The 18,202-nt window shown below is 37.2% G+C and overlaps 1 protein-coding gene across 1 annotated transcript; it reads right to left on the bottom strand.

Moving 5' to 3' along the window:
• Window positions 1-1,034: 1,034 nt before the first annotated feature.
• On the bottom strand, window positions 1,035-6,829 carry LOC100379019 (uncharacterized). Its single transcript, XM_002735828.4, has 6 exons — window positions 6,701-6,829; window positions 4,778-4,873; window positions 4,231-4,404; window positions 3,463-3,619; window positions 1,405-1,446; window positions 1,035-1,214 (listed from the first exon to the last, which is right to left on the bottom strand). Exons 1-6 carry the CDS (start codon window positions 6,740-6,742, stop codon window positions 1,177-1,179), a joined length of 549 nt encoding a protein of 182 aa, XP_002735874.1. The 5' UTR covers window positions 6,743-6,829; the 3' UTR covers window positions 1,035-1,176.
• Window positions 6,830-18,202: the final 11,373 nt, after the last annotated feature.

Genomic DNA, 18,202 nt, shown 5'->3' with positions numbered 1-18,202 from the left:
CTAACATAGGTTCAATGTTATCCAGATACCAAAAATAAACAAAAATTCCTGCCAACAGATAGAGTGCTAAATGTCATGGTGAATAGTCAAAATTGATATGTTTACACTGGTTACTATGGTGATATTATTTCTTCATATCTAAAAAAACTCGGTTACATGGGATAACAAAAATATTTTTTAGATACAAATTGAAATCCTAATATTATCGAAACATTAACATGCTCAGTAATAAAAACTTTGAATTCAGATCAAAGTGCCATAAATACCCTGTATAGTTTTCCCAGCATGTTTTCCAAGATAACCAAAAATGTGATGTTTGTTTAAAAAATTTGGCAAATATTTAATTGGTACATACCACTAAATTTTTTATATAGCACTAATACAAACACACTTCAAACTAATTTCTCAACAAATGTTGCATCTTCAAACTTAAATATTATGACCTTTATTAACCTAGTGGAAATGTTAATAAGTCAACAACCTTATGTACAATATAAATATGCAAATCATACCTTTTCAATTCCAGAAAATATTAAATATTTTCAATTACCGGTAATATAGAAATAATGTACAACCCTTAATAACCTACCAAAACCTCTTTTGATTAATGTATATTAATTAATGTGTATTATAATATATATATATATCATTGTACAAACACATTTAATACATTAAGTAATTTATTCGGTCAAATTACAATATAGATATATGTCATATATATAATATAATGTTATTCACTGAATTGGCATCATTCATAATAAATGGACTTCACTTGTGTTTATGTATTATCAAAATAAGCTTACAATAAATTAGTCAGCTAATTAATCTTTTAATTACCAGTATACTTTTAAATAGACTTTTTTTTTATTTCCAGTAAGTAATCAGAAATAAGATATGATAAACCATATAATCGTTAAAACCTTAGAAATAGTTCCGGTGCTAAAAGCATTATATGAAACCACAGGAAAATTTTCATAAATGTTCATTAACCTGTGCGGATAAAAATATAACATGTTCAATTACTTATCCTAATGATGGCTATGAAAATGTCTAAAAAAAGTTAAATGATGTCACATAGTAAAATTTGTCAGCCCATATTGCTCTAGTCTGTCTTCAGCGTTGTATATTGTAAATTACACTCCATGCTTAAGTGTTGATGCTTAGATTACATTATATCTAATTCGGATAAGGGTATTTGGTCTCAGCTGGGTATCCTAAAAAAAATAGAATTTTAAATTAATCCATATATGGTACCAGGGGTATATGTAACTGTAACAAAGTATAACACAATATCATCAAATTTGTATGGAAAGTCAAAGGTATATATACCAGTTTAATTGAATATAAGCCTTTAATTTCAATAGTAATACTTAGGAGACAGATAAATAAATCAACTTGGCATACCTGAATACGCTGGTGGAGGGTTATTGGGGTATGGAGTATATGCTGCAATAAAATAAATATTTTATATCAAACACTGTTTTTTTTTTATAAAACCTTATATCATAATTCATCAATAAGTTCTAGGACTCTCGCTATTATTTAAAGCGGGGAAGTCGTCACCTGTGCATACGTCAGAAGGCCATAGCGCGTCATTGTTTACAAACAAATGTTTACCCATGAGCCTTTGCGTTTAGCATGTAGTGTTATCGTCGTTTTGTACTCAATTCTCGTGCATGCACAGGTGACGACCCTCCCGCTTTAATGCATTTGATGCAATGAAAAAACTATCAGTCATATAGCATTTATGGCTCAAACACATTGGAATTAAGGGGTTGACAATTTGAAATCAGGGGGGCTTGGAGTTTTAAACAGTGGGGTAAATATTTTTTCAATAATGTCAGTTTGAAGTTCTTGTCTTCAAGCTCTCCCCATAACTCTAAATGGTCCAACCCTAAAAATTCAAATAAAATTCACTATTTTAGTGAATGTTATACTCCCTATTTTTGCTTATGATGAAAGAATTATTAATTTTTTTTATAACCAAACCAACACACACATTAGGAGTGAGGGTGCAAATATATTAACACACACTTTTTAAGAGACAAAGACAATTGTGCATGCCCTGAAATCATGGAATGACAGCTGACTAACTAATTACCAATATGACATGTAATTCTATTCAGAGAAGAATGTGTTCAACAGATTTTTGCAACCAAAGGTTGAGATATTGTAACCATTTTATAATATTTCCTCTCCCTGCGCCAATTGCAAAGAGAACTGTACCACCAGAAATTCACCAGAAATTGCATGTTTGAGACCATAGTGTCACACATTAATTATCATGTCATGGTGCAATTAATGTGTATTACATGTTAAAGTGAGGGAGTATTCACCTGTGCATGCGTCATTTGGTCATAGCGTGTCATTGTTTACAAACAAGCGTCTAACCATGAGCCTTTGCGTTTTAGCGTGTGTTGTTATCGTTGCTTGGGACTCAATTCCTGCGCATGCACAGGTGACACCCTCCCGCTTTAATGTGTGATCTGGTCAACCATGGCTAATAAAATGTAAACTTCTATGGACAGTAATTAAGCAGTGTGTTCTCTAAGCTGATATGATATGCTACTGACACATACACAGATTTGCTGTGATGTAACGAGTTATGCTAATTCACCAGCGCATCATTGACAGAAAATAGTATATTCATACAGTGATCTTGAGAAACATTGTTTGTGTCTCAAATAAGTGATATAATTTTTTTTTTGGACACTGCTCTTCTCAGCAGTCACCAATCTCAGTGAATTAAAATTGAACTTTATTTTTAGGGGTTTCATTTTGTCTTATCAGGAATCCTATAAAACCAGTCCTGTAAGGGTTATAGACAGAAAATGAAAAGTGATTGTCTAATTTTAGGTTATTTTTGGTGATTATCCATTGTTAATTTATAAATTATGGAAAATTTTCAATCAATTGTGGACAGGTTTGTTATGTACCTGTCTAAATTGAGGAGTTTCTAAAAATGAAAGTAGACAGGTGGCTGGCTAATACTTCACACATGTGTAAAACACCCGGTTTGGAGATCAGCTTTATAGTTAAGCCAGCGTTGAAACATGTAAGAACAAGATAAGCCGGCGCCGTACCGATTTAGTTTAAGGCATCCTAAAATGGCAAGTCTCAACCAACACCTCGTACTTACAGAAATGGTTTTAGCATGTGTGAATAATAACACCACCATAAAAGCATGCCCTCAGTGTCAGCCTTGCTCTGTATCTTACTAAGTATTTTAGAGAAACATGGCGACCGATAACAACACCGACTCAGTTCAGTCAATCGTTTATGAAGTTATGGTATATAGGCCACACTGGAGAGTAAGAAAGGTTTCCTAACTCGTCTAAAATGTTCCCTTGCATTCAACGGTTTTATTTGAATTCAATATCTCTGCATCTTAAGACCACACACTCCACGAAATGCTGTCTGGCATCAACTTTGAATTACAATAATGTGTGTTGATATACTCACCAGGTGCATTAGGTGGTTGACTTGGGTAACTGGTTTGTGGTGGGTATGGTGGATATGCGACCGGTTGCTGTTGAGGTGGTGGAACAGCACCCATGGGATAACTGGGTGGTGGTATGGTTCCAGTTGGATATCTCTCAGGAGATGAATTACTGTAATGCTAAGATAAGAAGGAAAAGAGTTAATTATAATAGTAATATATGCTTAGGCCTTGCAAAAAAAAAACATGTTTCTAGTCAAATTGTTTTTTAATAGTTTTTTTGGTGGAAAAAAAATCATCTACAGAGGGCACTGTGCAGTGTCAATATAGGTGAAATAGGTTGACCTGGACCTGCCCTGAACATAACTTTCTTTTCAGGGGAGAATAAGGATGTCATATGCCCGGTCAAAGTTTTTTCAAAAATTTTTATTTTTATTTTTTTATGGGAAGAAATAACCATAACCAAAGTAAATTTGTCAACTGATTTTCCACATAGATTGAAGGTGATATTCTAATACTTTTTCAGGAGTTCCTATTTACCCACAATGTAGTGCTCGTTTTTTTTTTGTATTCAAATTTCAGTGCTAAAATGTGCTCTAAGTTGTGCATAGATGAGTGAGGCACATGACAAAATATAAGAAAATCTTTGAATGTCGAAACAAATGCAGATACGTTTTGGTACATTAAAAGCTATTTACAGAAGGTTAAATTTAATTATTTTTCAAAGCTAGATGTATAATTACAATTCATCATTATAACAGTCTGATGTAATATATACTTAGTATACTTACATGTACTACAGTTACTCCATGACAGTGAGGCTGAGTGTACCCAACTCTATCACAATGAGACTTGCAACCTGCTGGGTGACAGTGATGATGACTTGGATTGTGAGCCGAATAATGATGGGCATCTGCTCGCATGTGAGCAGCGTCAGCTCGCTGGTGAACATCATAAGCTTTGGCCTGGGAATCAGAATATATATACAAAAGACAAAGTTATAATTTTATTGAACAAGGGAACAGGGGCGCAGCGCCCTCATGACATGGCCATGCGCCTCCTTACCCTGGGGAGCAGATTCTCTGGCAACCATAAAATTCTAATTCTAATCACATGTGGTCACAGTATTCATAGAAAAACCCAGTTTTATATACGTAAGCGTGTGGACTACTAATAGAGCTAACACGATAGTTGTGTAACAATTCAGTTGTGTACTAACGAATGCGTTAATATTCGATTTACCAAGAAATATAAAATTTAGTTTGCATACTAATTAAATCATTGTTTGTTTCTGTTATGATTGATTAGAATGTAACATACTATGGGTAATCAACTCACCTCAATGCAACCAGCTTTCACAATGTTACCACGCATGGCAGCTTTGGCTGCTTTGACATGTAGTCTGGCTTCCTTTCTATTTAAGCGTGCTTCTTGCTGCACAGGAAATAATAACATCAATATTTTAAAAAACAATTCCTACCTCTCCATGTAATCAACATGCCAAGAGTCTATCACAACTACAAACCAGTTCTCTTGTTTTTATGAATCTCAATTTAAACTGAAATGTGAGGTTTCTATTAATTGAAAAATTGAAAATAACATTAAAGCTGTTTCAAATCTTTCATTCATGCCCATGAATGTGACACACTAGATTTAGAAAAATATTCATTTACTAAAGGGTTGACGTCATTGCGCGCAACACTTGTTGATTGGCTGATTGGATTCAATTGCAATCATTTGTAAATATTTATAAAAAATCAAAAGAACATGTTTGTGGTTATGATAGTAATTTTTTTAATTATCTATTATATTCCAAGGTAATTAAAAACCAAACTAAAAATCCTTTGCCGCTGTGATTTTTCTTTGAAGACAAATATATTCATATTATTCTATTTTTACAATTTCCTGGAAACACTGCAGTTATTATTAATTATTACATACCTGATATACGTACCAGCTACTTGGTGTGTCATAAAAAAAGATGTATTGGGTTTCAATATTAAAGTGGCTAAATACAATTTCATAAAAATTTTGGAAAATTGCTTATATTCAGCAATTTTTTTCAGATAAATGTGTTATTCATGCTGTTTATGATTCAATGCACTGGGTTTCATGAAGGCATGTCTTTGTTTTATGGACGTTTATATATATTTATAAAACATTCGTTCCGAAACATCTTTACGCTTGGTATAAATCCAAAGTAGATGTTTTCATTGGCTGTAGAAACCATTTAGTAACACCCTTTACCCATGAATCTTTGCAGGGTTCCTCAATCATTGGCTGATTCACTGTCATGAACGCAAAACATTATATTCCATTAAGTTTGTTTAAAACTCTTGAAATCCCAATAATTCCTTCACTGAAACAATTTAAAAATAATGGGCGTACCAGTCGTACAAATTTATGTCTATACAATATAAAGTGTATGGGTCAAAATGTGTATTCTTTATAATTTCTTTATTTGATATGGAATATTGAGACCAATCTGAATAAATTATCATGTATTGAATACTAATAATGCAGATTTAACATCAGACTGTTTAGTATTCGTTTTTTGAAATATGGAAAACACTTTCACAAATGTTCAGTGGTACCAAAACAATCAGAATTTACACAAGTCTGATAAATTCATTGCTCCCTCCAGGGAGGTAAAAGAAAATGCTCCATCAAATGAATAATCATCTGGTTGGTATAAAAATAGCGTTTTTGGTTCATGAAAAATTAAAATCCATTGTATTCATCAGCATACAGCACTCAACAACAGTATCACAATTTACATGTTTTCATCCATTTTGCATTTTTATCACACAGGACACTAACGTGGGGGGGGGGACAAACAACATGTTCAATATGAAAAGTTCTTCCCTGTATTTTTAAAACTCTAGATAATGAAAGAATACGGTGGGTACCACATTTAAAAAAATATAATACTAGTGAAATCATGACAGTTTCGAAACCTGGCCGGGAACGTGTGAGTATATAGGTACTTGTTTACGTTTTGCACAGGGTGGATAGCGACCATGACGCGCGGATCGAGTGACGACCACCGCCCCTTTTAGATTTTAGATTTCAGATGAAGCTGTCCCAACATTACGTAACTACCACCTCAGACTATGCTGTTTTAGTGGCCTGAGCGAGTAAACCCGGATCTCACTGTCGCTTGAACCCGGAAATGTTATATGTCACTTTAAAAATTAGCTATCATTTTGTCTTAAGCTGGAGGAATTGTGGCTAAATATATTCCTAGCTCTAGGGACTTACCCTCTCGGCCTGCCTTTCCTGACGTACGTGATATCTGTCCATATTCAGTACAGTGCTCAATATGACCGTCAGATAACTGAATAATTCTTTAACTAAGAGTCACGGGACAGGCTACGTAACATATGTCTATACCCACGTGATCATGACACCAGGTCTATTTTCACACGCCAACATGTAATGTAAAGGTGAGCCTAACCTTGCACTCTCGACGCAGGATGGCGCTGTTCCAATCCAAACTCAGAGTTATTGGGGAACCTGAATTGTAATTGTGTATTACAAAGTATGACACGGTAGGAGTATGTACAAATCTTTTGCTGAGCATGCAGTCGCTGGGTTGGGCTGGCGTGTGTAAATCTGATAGCGTCGCTTATGTGTGGGCTTCGAATACTAACACAACGTTTCGCACCATCAACGACTAACAGGCCCGTAGTTGGGGGGGGGGGGGTTCGGGGGGTTCGGTCGAACCCCCTAAATTTTGGAAGGGAATAGATTTATGATCGTACATTAGAACATAATAAAACAAACAGCATTAATTAAAATAATTATCATTGTTTAAATCACTCGACTCCGTAATGAGTAATGCATAGTAAGATGCATTTAGGTGGCAACAAGCTTTAAATGTCAATCGTGAAGTTATGCCGTCTCGGCTCAACAGCAGCCAACCAAAACAGGTTGTTATAAATAGACAGGCTTTTATTCGGTTTTTCCGCGATGGTGTAATGAAGATCGCGTTCAAGCACCTGATGTTAAATATTGAAACAATAATGTAATGGTAGTCACTCTCTGAATGATGTGGTGGTCCTGAATAGGCAGTTTGTCTTGTGCTAATTTTCGCTCAGTTAGTAAAGTGTGGGGATCGAACGGGATTGACACGACAACACCACACTGTACTTTCCTAGTTTGGTTCATTAGTTTTGCATTCTTCAAGTTAATGATGGCATATATCACTGTTTTGTTCCAAGTGTATCAGCCAAATGTAGTTAACTTATTGTATTAGTACGTGTAGCCTCTGTTATTGAACAATAGTGTACAGCTACGGGTTGAACATATCATTAAAAAAATGCCGAAGATTTATCATCACGAGTTGTATGGCCGAAGAGCTTCTTGCAGCCAACAATTTACCCCACAGTGTTGCTTCAGCACTGAAACTATGCGATGAATCATAAATTGCAAACATATTTTTTTACACGTTTTTTTATGTCTCAGAAAATTTACTATATTTTTAGTGGGTTCATAAAAGGAGTTGTAGTCATTGAAGTCTAATGAGACCGCTGCTAAACTGCCACTGTATGCATACTATTTTACCGCCCTCTAAGAACAGATTTACAGTGAACCAAATATATTTACACACTGTAAGAAACTTGGTAGTATGCCATTGGTTAGTGCATTTAATGTGTTTGATGCAATCATTGTGCCAACTATTTCTTATGGTAGCGATATGGGGGTACGTAAATTCGGAAATCGAGAGGGTACAGATAACATTTTGCAGATATCTACCCGGTACTAAGCATTAATAGTTGTACAAACAATGTAGCGATGTTAGACAATGTGGAAGGCTGCTATTGTGCTGTAGTTATTTCAAGCGTTGTATCTCATAATGGTTAAAATTACTGAAACCCCAAAACATGTTATATCATGCTTAAACGATTAGACAAGACCGGCAGACTTGCTTGGGAAACCCACATAAAAATATGGTTTCGGCATTGTCTGGTTTGAAAAACAAGTTGGAGAATTTCACAATCATCCAGGCTGTGTACCTTTGGAAAAATCAAAGTAGTATTATAACCTGGGAGTTTTATTGGTAAGCAATTATAGACTAAAATATATACTGACGAGTATTTGCTGTTTTTGGCCATAAACATAATGTTGAGTTAGGCAGACACACAACAAAACAGTTAGATCAATATTTATTTAGTTTTTGCAGTGATACGTTCGAATTTAGCATGGTAGAAAATGAAATTCACTTTGTTTTTATATGTCCATTTTATAATGATCTAATAACCCTATGCAATTATGCAAATACTGACAGTCTGGACTTACTTTGTCGCTACACAAACTGCCACATCATATATCAAATCATACAGCTCTATAACTTTTAAAAGTGTTCAAGCGACGAGACGAATGTCATGAATTTGTTTTTGCGTATCTGTTAACCGACTTAATTAGCTGATTATTAGCTGAATTGCTGTGTTATGTCTGTCATCGTTTAGGCCTATTTGAAGTTTTGGACGGAACTTGGCTCAGTGATTTGGAACTAACTACCAGATATCCGTCGCGATTCTGACAGTTTATATCCATAGTTATTAATGTAGTGAATGATTAATCAAAAGATATGACGTATTCAGTACTTAGTGTGATTGGCTTTATGATTGAAGGTTACGCCCTAGAGTCTTTTTACTGTTTTGTAATTGGTTAGAGTTTTGAAAATGAATAAAGAGAGTTTGAGTTGGTCTTGGGGAGCACAGCACGATAGACGCAGTCGAGAGTCGAGGCCAGTCGAGAGTCGAGTCCTGGGGCGAGCCTTGAGGCAGTCCAGTCTTGTGCGAGTCTTGGTTCAGCCTTGTGAGAGTCTTGGGGACTTTTCCCCAGGGCGCTGTGTCTTATAGAGTGCTCCAAAAGACCGACTAAGACGAGAGCTGAAACGTATTTCATTGTGCGTGTCTTATTTGACTGTAAAGTATAAGTGACTTTCCCGATCCCGTACCTCAAGGGGACGAGATATAGAGACGAGACGAGTTTCCCCCCTGACAAGTGTGGAGAACCCTGTGGAGAAGAATTTACCCCTGATACGTGGTGTGAGATCCCGGGCAGGTGTTTAACACACATTGACATCCTGTGAAGAAAAGTGAAATGGCGAAGAGGTGTCTTTCTTGCGAACCGAACTAACTGGCTCGATGGCAGAGACGAAACCGCGCTTGACGACTAACACCGTTAACAGTATGGCACCGATGAACGACGCTGAAGAGATGAAGACTTCGAAGCCCCTACGGAAGGATGAGTATCGTATAGGACTGTATAATTAAGAATTGGGCGACATTAAAGACAAGAAGATGACAAAGAACGACCCGGATTAACGCGACAAGAGAAGAGACGCTTATAGACTTTGACTTTAGCTATCTGTGTATTGCTTAGAGAACCGCTGGTTGGACACTGTAACTGACATTGTGTAACTCAAGGACGTTGAACTCTTTTCCAGAACCCTAACCCTATTGCTCAGTAATGTAATGTATTGCTTGCTTTTCCTATCGTTTTTTCTTACCGTTTTTTTTTTTGTGATGTTGAATTGTATGTACGTGAGCGCCCAGATCTTTGTTTCGAACTGATATTTAGTGACGTGCGAGGTCCTTTATAACAATTTAAGCGCGCCTCAGTGGACAAGTATTTGCAACACAGTGTTTTGAGTTTTGTGAAGTTTATAGTGTTTTAATGAGTTTATGAGTACGGAATATGATGGGAGGAATGATGCCCCCACATGTTTTTTAAGAGTTTTGAGATTTGTCGAGTACAGAGATACCGACGTTTTAAGAGTTGTTTTTGTTTATGTGTTGTTTCCGGAATACTTCTGACGCTTTTTGAGTTGATAGCACATTTGTAACGTTTTTTAATGTCTTTTTGGAATGAGAGTTTGGTGCGCTTATATACGTATTGTTTGATATCGCAAGCTTTTGTTCATGATTGACAGGTTTATGTAACTCAGTAGTTTCTATCGTTTTGCCTTTCCCGTCTTTAATTGCCAGAGGAGTAATGTGTTACGAAAGCGACATTGTCTTTGCATTCCGTTTCCACACCGTATGACTTGTAATTAGATTAACGACTTTTGAGTTCAGTTGAAGTTTATAAGCGTATATGACAGGAGTTTGATTATTAGTCTTTTTTATTCATTGTTTATTAGTTACCGCTTTGCAATGCTTTAACCGAGAGACGCATCCCTGGTAATCACGTGATCAAGCTGTCGACTGCTGCGATTGGCTGATCGCTTGGTTACACCGCCACGCCTTAGTTTTTTTGACCTTTTGATATAGAGTTTGTAACCTTAGTAACGGAGACAGTGCAGCGACGGGTTACCCTCGGCGATTCTGACAGTTTATATCCATAGTTATTAATGTAGTGAACGATTAATCAAAAGATATGACGTATTCAGTACTTAGTGTGATTGGCTTTATGATTGAAGGTTACGCCCTAGAGTCTTTTTACTGTTTTGTAATTGGTTAGAGTTTTGAAAATGAATAAAGAGAGTTTGAGTTGGTCTTGGGGAGCACAGCATGATAGACGCAGTCGAGAGTCGAGGCCAGTCGAGAGTCGAGTCCTGGGGCGAGCCTTGAGGCAGTCCAGTCTTGTGCGAGTCTTGGTTCAGCCTTGTGAGAGTCTTGCGGACTTTTCCCCAGGGCGCTGTGTCTTATAGAGTGCTCCAAAAGACCGACTAAGACGAGAGCTGAAACGTATTTTGTTGTGCGTGTCTTATTTGACTGTAAAGTATAAGTGACTTTCCCGATCCCGTACCTCAAGGGGACGAGATATAGAGACGAGACGAGTTTCCCCCTGACAAGTGTGGAGAACCCTGTGGAGAAGAATTTACCCCTGATACGTGGTGTGAGATCCCGGGCAGGTGTTTAACACACATTGACATCCTGTGAAGAAAAGTGAAATGGCGAAGAGGTGTCTTTCTTGCGAACCGAACTAACTGGCTCGATGGCAGAGACGAAACCGCGCTTGACGACTAACACCGTTAACAGTATGGCACCGATGAACGACGCTGAAGAGATGAAGACTTCGAAGCCCCTACGGAAGGATGAGTATCGTATAGGACTGTATAATTAAGAATTGAGCGACATTAAAGACAAGAAGATGACAAAGAACGACCCGGAATAACGCGACAAGAGAAGAGACGCTTATAGACTTTGACTTTAGCTATCTGTGTATTGCTTAGAGAACCGCTGGTTGAACACTGTAACTGACACTGTGTAACTCAAGGACGTTGAACTCTTTTCCAGAACCCTAACCCTATTGCTCAGTAATGTAATGTATTGCTTGCTTTTCCTATCGTTTTTCCTTCCTTTTTTTTTTTGTGATGTTGAATTGTATGTACGTGAACGCCCAGATCTTTGTTTCGAACTGATATTTAGTGACGTGCGAGGTCCTTTATAACGATTTAAGCGCGCCTCAGTGGACAAGTATTTGCAACACAGTGTTTTGAGTTTTGTGAAGTTTATAGTGTTTTAATGAGTTTATGAGTACGGAATATGATGGGAGGAATGATGCCCCCACGTGTTTTTTAAGAGTTTTGAGATTTGTCGAGTACAGAGATACCGACGTTTTAAGAGTTGTTTTTGTTTATGTGTTGTTTCCGGAATACTTCTGACGCTTTTTGAGTTGATAGCACATTTGTAACGTTTTTTAATGTCTTTTTGGAATGAGAGGTTGGTGCGCTTATATACGTATTGTTTGATACCGAAAGCTTTTGTTCATGATTGACAGGTTTATGTAACTCAGTAGTTTCTATCGTTTTGCCTTTCCCGTCTTTAATTGCCAGAGGAGTAATGTGTTACGAAAGCGACATTGTCTTTGCATTCCGTTTCCACACCGTATGACTTGTAATTAGATTAACGACTTTTGAGTTCAGTTGAAGTTTATAAGCGTATATGACAGGAGTTTGATTATTAGTCTTTTTTATTCATTGTTTATTAGTTACCGCTTTGCAATGCTTTAACCGAGAGACGCATCCCTGGTAATCACGTGATCAAGCTGTCGACTGCAGCGATTAGCTGATCGCTTGGTTACACCGCCACGCCTTAGTTTTTTTGACCTTTTGATATAGAGTTTGTAACCTTAGTAACGGGGACAGTGCAGCGACGGGTTACCCTCGGCGGACTGTTTGAGAAAAGTGAGTCGATTGGTTCCCTCGTTTTTGATTTATAACCGTTGATATTTGTGACTTTATAACCATTGTATTTAGACTTTATAATCATTGTACTTAATTAGTGTGTTTTACTCTTTTTGATTTATATCCTTTTATTAGTATTGTATTTAACCTGTATGACGATGAGTGGCTGACGGTATCTTTGATTTGTGAACGTGTTATGCCCGGAGGCACAATCTCAGTTTGGGTGAAGGGATGTGTCATGAATTTGTTTTCGCGTATCTGTTGACCGACTTAATTAGCTGATTATTAGCTGAATTGCTGTGTTATGTCTGTCATCGTTTAGGCCTATTTGAAGTTTTGGACGGAACTTGGCTCAGTGATTTGGAACTAACTACCAGATATCCGTCGCGATTCTGACAGTTTATATCCATAGTTATTAATGTAGTGATCGATTAATCAAAAGATATGACGTATTCAGTACTTAGTGTGATTGGCTTTATGATTGAAGGTTACGCCCTAGAGTCTTTTTACTGTTTTGTAATTGGTTAGAGTTTTGAAAATGAATAAAGAGAGTTTGAGTTGGTCTTAGGGAGCACAGCACAATAGACGCAGTCGAGAGTCGAGGCCAGTCGAGAGTCGAGGCCAGTCGAGAGTCGAGTCCTGGGGCGAGCCTTGAGGCAGTCCAGTCTTGTGCGAGTCTTGGTTCAGCCTTGTGAGAGTCTTGGGGACTTTTCCCCAGGGCGCTGTGTCTTATAGAGTGCTCCAAAAGACCGACTAAGACGAGAGCTGAAACGTATTTCGTTGTGCGTGTCTTATTTGACTGTAAAGTATAAGTGACTTTCCCGATCCCGTACCTCAAGGGGACGAGATATAGAAACGAGACGAGTTTCCCCCCTGACAAGTGTGGAGAACCCTGTGGAGAAGAATTTCCCCCTGATACGAATATGAATTCAGCTTAACTTAGTACCATATGTTTACATGGATGTTGTATTGTGTTTAAAACGTGCTATGCACTTTTCTACCCATTACATTTTGTACGATAGGCTGATGCCCTGTACAGAAATAAAATTACATAATACAAAATTGACTAATACTAAAATGAATAATTGTAGACAGATTTCGACATAAAATCGTGTCACTTTTATGTGCGCTAACATCTGCGAAGAGCGAAAAAACTCGTAAGTAGCCTTCTACCTTAAAATACTTAGACAATAATGCTAAGATAAGTACAGTCTTGTCTTTTTTGTGTACAACATTTTGCCGTAGTGGATCAATGGTGTGGGTGTGTTTGTCTGTAGGTGGGAAATGGCTCAGAACCTCTTCTCTAAAATGGTAAAATAGTTCAAAGATGTTATGTGAAATATCTTACCAACGTAACACAAAGTAAATCAATTGAATTTAAAACCGATAATATGAAAATGTCTGTAAAAGAGCTCAAATACACTTTTTGAATATTATAAAATTCACACATTTCACATCAAATATATAATTGTTGTTTTCGAACCCCCTATTCAAAAGTGCTGGCTACGGGTCTGACAAACCTCATTGACGGTGTTGAACTTCACTTACCAATCTGATTAAAATCCGATGTAGGTATGAGGCTCCAATTTTGTCATGGCCCTTTATAAAATATTTATTTGTAATTTTGTTTGAATATGTCGATTTTTTAGTTTTACTTCCCGTTAATCAGTTCTTAGAAACTCGTTAGAGGCGACTGGGACACTTCCTTCATCTTTATAAATATTTATAAATTTCAATGGCAGTTGAATCCAACCAGCCAATCAATGGACACAGTGCGCAACGACGTCATTTGAAAACGTTCCAATCGATCAATAGAAACCTATCGTTTCAGTTTGAAATTTTCCTTTGTTTCGCTGATTCAAGCAACTTCTTCAAACACCATTTTTGTCAACAACACAACTCGATATAGAAGACACGAAACATCTTCATCAATGGGGAAGGTGTTCGAATACTTTGTTTTTACCTTTTTTAAAAATACAATGTATTGCAGGGGGATTATCACAAGAGGGCGCCATCCGATCTGAATGAAATGTTTCGACGTCAGTCGTCCGTAGCCATCGTCAAAGCAACAACGTCCCGTTTACGAACAGATGAAATAATTTCAGCAATTTCTTTACAGAATAATCCTCAACAAAACTTAGAAACATTTCATAGACAACTACAGGCTCCAAAATTATTGTCTATTGCAAAACAATTCAACCGACAACCAGTTTGACGCCACAATTTCTTGCTGGAGCCCGAGTTCTACGCGTGATTTTATTGCGTTCAAAACTGTTCCATTTCAAACTGCACACACACTGTGGTTTCTCGAAATGCATACTAATTAGGTAACTTGTCACTGATAAAAGTCACCGAAAACATTTTGAGCAATTTTGAGCAATAGTACTAGAGTGAAATTTAAACGTGCCTCTGCATTCTCCATGAATTTCGTAACTTGCTATGATCATGGTAAAGAGAAAACCTATGCTTACTTTCAACAGTTAGCTGATCGAAAACGTGTCTCAAAAATACCTTTACATCATTTTTCCGATTATTTTTTCAGCTCGTAACGATAGAATCGGTCAATTTAGAACTAACATGTATGCTATCGGAAACATTTTGGCACAATATTACTGAAAAAACGAGTTTTTCATTGCTCATGAATATTAATTTATGCAAATGAGACGATTATTTCAACCAATCGTGTCATGCAACTCCCCCCCTGATGGTGTTGAGGGACTGTGATTGTGTGGATAGACAATCTGCAATAATAAAAACAAAAGCAAAAGCAACATCTATACTTTTGTGGTTGGGGAGATAAAATACTGTGGAAACAATATATTGGTACTACTATACTATTTATAATTTCACGAATCCGACCCTGACAGGGTTTCGTGCGTTGTTGCGCACAAGCCACCCCGAGTGGATATGTCTATAGATTCTATATGCTACGTTTAATCGACAGCATTTCATCGGAGCCCTATGGCTCGAGACAAGTTTGGCTCCAATAAACCATCGGAGTTAAACTCCGATAGGGCTGAGCCCCAAATGGCTCCGAACGTCGGGGCAAACTATCGGAGCCGAAATCACGTCTTCTTCTAGTAACCTCCGATTTCAATTACGGCGGAGATAACATTTGTAATTTCGCGTGATTTTTGGCTTGACAAAGAGGTACGCGCCTATTAGGCAGAGTAAAGAAATACTGCGATAGGTTGATAGCTCAATGGGAAACAGAAAAATTGCGTACGGAATTATGCGACAAAAACTTAAAAAGCCGACTGAACAGATCCAATGGATAATGAAGAAACTTTTTAAAGACACCGAAGCTAAAAATGGTAGAAGCGGTTACGGCACATCAACATGTTCCTACTAGGTTTAGGTTGGCAAGTGTTACGCATATCAAAACAGTTGAACAGTTACAAGATGGTAACTTTGCATGACAATAACTAATAATAAATAAATAATAAATAGGCTGTAACATAATTAGCGTAGTTTAGCTGCCGAATCATAACACCAGTGCAGTGTCTCAAACTTATGACGGTTTTTTTCTCCCAGCTCAGCAGCATCATGCCATGTAAAGAAACAACACAAGCATGACACCAAAATCATCATTTTGATCCATATTATTTCATACTAAGTAATTGAGGTCGCTGCTCCGTTTGGCTCTGATCGAACTGAATTGAACTATAGACCTAAAAGACATTTTAAGGTCTATGCGCAGATCTACTTAGCACGGTCTAAGAGGTCAAATAATTAGCCCGTGCTAAGAAAACTCACGTGAACGCTTAGCACCGGCTAAGAAATGCTAAGTACGGATTAAATCTGGCCCGTTTTAAGACCCGGTCAAGATTCTTAGCACGGCCTAACGAAGTGTGCGTGAACGCTTAGCTCGGGAAAAGCATTCAAAACGCCATTGATTTCAATGTTCGTTTGGAATAATTACTATTATTATACATCTGTCACTGTAACATCATCAGTTACGGGGTATTTTCATCTTACCATATTAGGAAATGCGAATTCCAAATATGAAGCGATTACGCGCGCGAGCTTCCTCTAATAATAAAAACAAACATGGCAGCCCCCAGGGTTCAACCGGACTCCGCACAAAGAACTTCGCTAAATTTGTTTTAAACTTTTTGTTTTTCGGTTTTCATATGTATCCTTGGGAGGGAAAGATGTATAATAATAAGGCTATCGCGGAGGATACCGCAAAGTGTACACTCAGACAATACGCCGTCGCATCGACCTCCGCTGCGCGATGAGATTGTGTGCTACTTCCTGTTATTCTGCAATCTACACTTTCTGAGTTTGCTTTGGTATCGTTTTATGACCGTATAACTAATAAGTCTACCTTCCCAGTTACAGTACTATTAATCATAGTTAAAATGACTGAATATACATGTATTTGCATATTAGTTTAGGCGTTCTTTAGCCCTTGCTAATCACTGTTTACTCCCGTGTGTGAACGCAATTTGTTCTATCGGATATACAAAAATATAAGATTAGCTTAAATCCTATACTTCTTGTAGTGTGAACATTACTAATGTTTATTCAGAATCTTCAGGTAATCACATAAATCTGGTCATTTTAACAAAACCACACATTTTACAGTTCTAAGATTAGTAGAAACAGTATGGCCCTTCACTCCATATTCTGAGTTAGTATATTAAGGTGACAACTGGGTATAAAATTTGCTGTTTGATCACCATTCACATATTTTTATCCATTCAAAAGAACGTTTTCCAAATAATATTTAAACGGCACCAAACTATGATTGTACGGAGACAAGTAAACCAGTCAACTGACAAATTGACAAAGAAAATACGTATTTTACATAATACAGCAAATATTTATTGGAGAAAATAACGCAATTATAAAACGAGTGAATACTTAATGTGTTTACAGTAAATATATACACTATGACACTGTGTCACGTCATGGTTAGACCACTGCGTGGCATCGCAATCAGCTCACAACTCTATACAACTAGTTTAAGGGGTAACGGACTATGTTACCTCAGATCATCTACTGTCTTTATATCGACCACAGTTTCATTGAATGATCTTCTTTTGTGGAATAATGTCAGGAAAACGAGAAACAGACCAATATTTAGACACAAATCATACCCACTGCAAAAGTTAAGACAGGTAGACGTCACGCGGACATGGCTCGATTTGCGGCCTCTCTGGAAGCCTACGATCATAACATTTGTATAACATCCTCTATCTGAACTGTTGTTAAAGAGCGGCAGTCATCGCGCCGCGTTCTGGTCGATATGTGACTCACAGCTACGCACACAACGCGTGTAAAATACATTGTTCCGTGACGACCACCGCCCTTTAAATATACGGGTGTAAAGTTACACACCGTGTATTCGATTATTACCGATGTCTGCGATGCTAACACATGGGTATTTGCCAGACATCCCATGGTGAACGTTTATAGTATCGTTGGTTGAAAAAATGAAACTGGAGACTAACAAACAAAGACAATTATGATTTTTTGTAGGTTGTATAAGAATTATTCATGTACTGAAGACTTTCAAGCATGTATGTTATGAAAAACATATTAACTTTTTTAGTGTCAATAGACCAACCGTCTATATGCTTGTTTTCCAGACGCTACCAAGGCACGCAGTACAG

Source organism: Saccoglossus kowalevskii, chromosome 1 (genome assembly GCF_978046115.1).
Source record: "Saccoglossus kowalevskii chromosome 1, keSacKowa6.1, whole genome shotgun sequence".
NCBI classification, from domain to species: Eukaryota; Metazoa; Hemichordata; class Enteropneusta; family Harrimaniidae; genus Saccoglossus; species Saccoglossus kowalevskii.
The sequence above is the reverse complement of the archived record's forward strand: the minus strand, read 5'-3'. Positions and strand labels throughout refer to the sequence as shown.

Bases quoted from the DNA above. Each gene is read 5' to 3' on its own strand.
- LOC100379019 (XM_002735828.4), bottom strand. From the start codon at position 6,742: ATGGACAGATATCACGTACGTCAGGAAAGGCAGGCCGAGAGG. The intron at 1,447-3,462 runs GTGAGTATATCA...ATTTTATTGCAG, and splicing joins TCAACCACCTAATGCACCTG to CATATACTCCATACCCCAAT. The intron at 1,215-1,404 runs GTATGCCAAGTT...TATTTTTTTTAG, and splicing joins CCCTCCACCAGCGTATTCAG to GATACCCAGCTGAGACCAAA.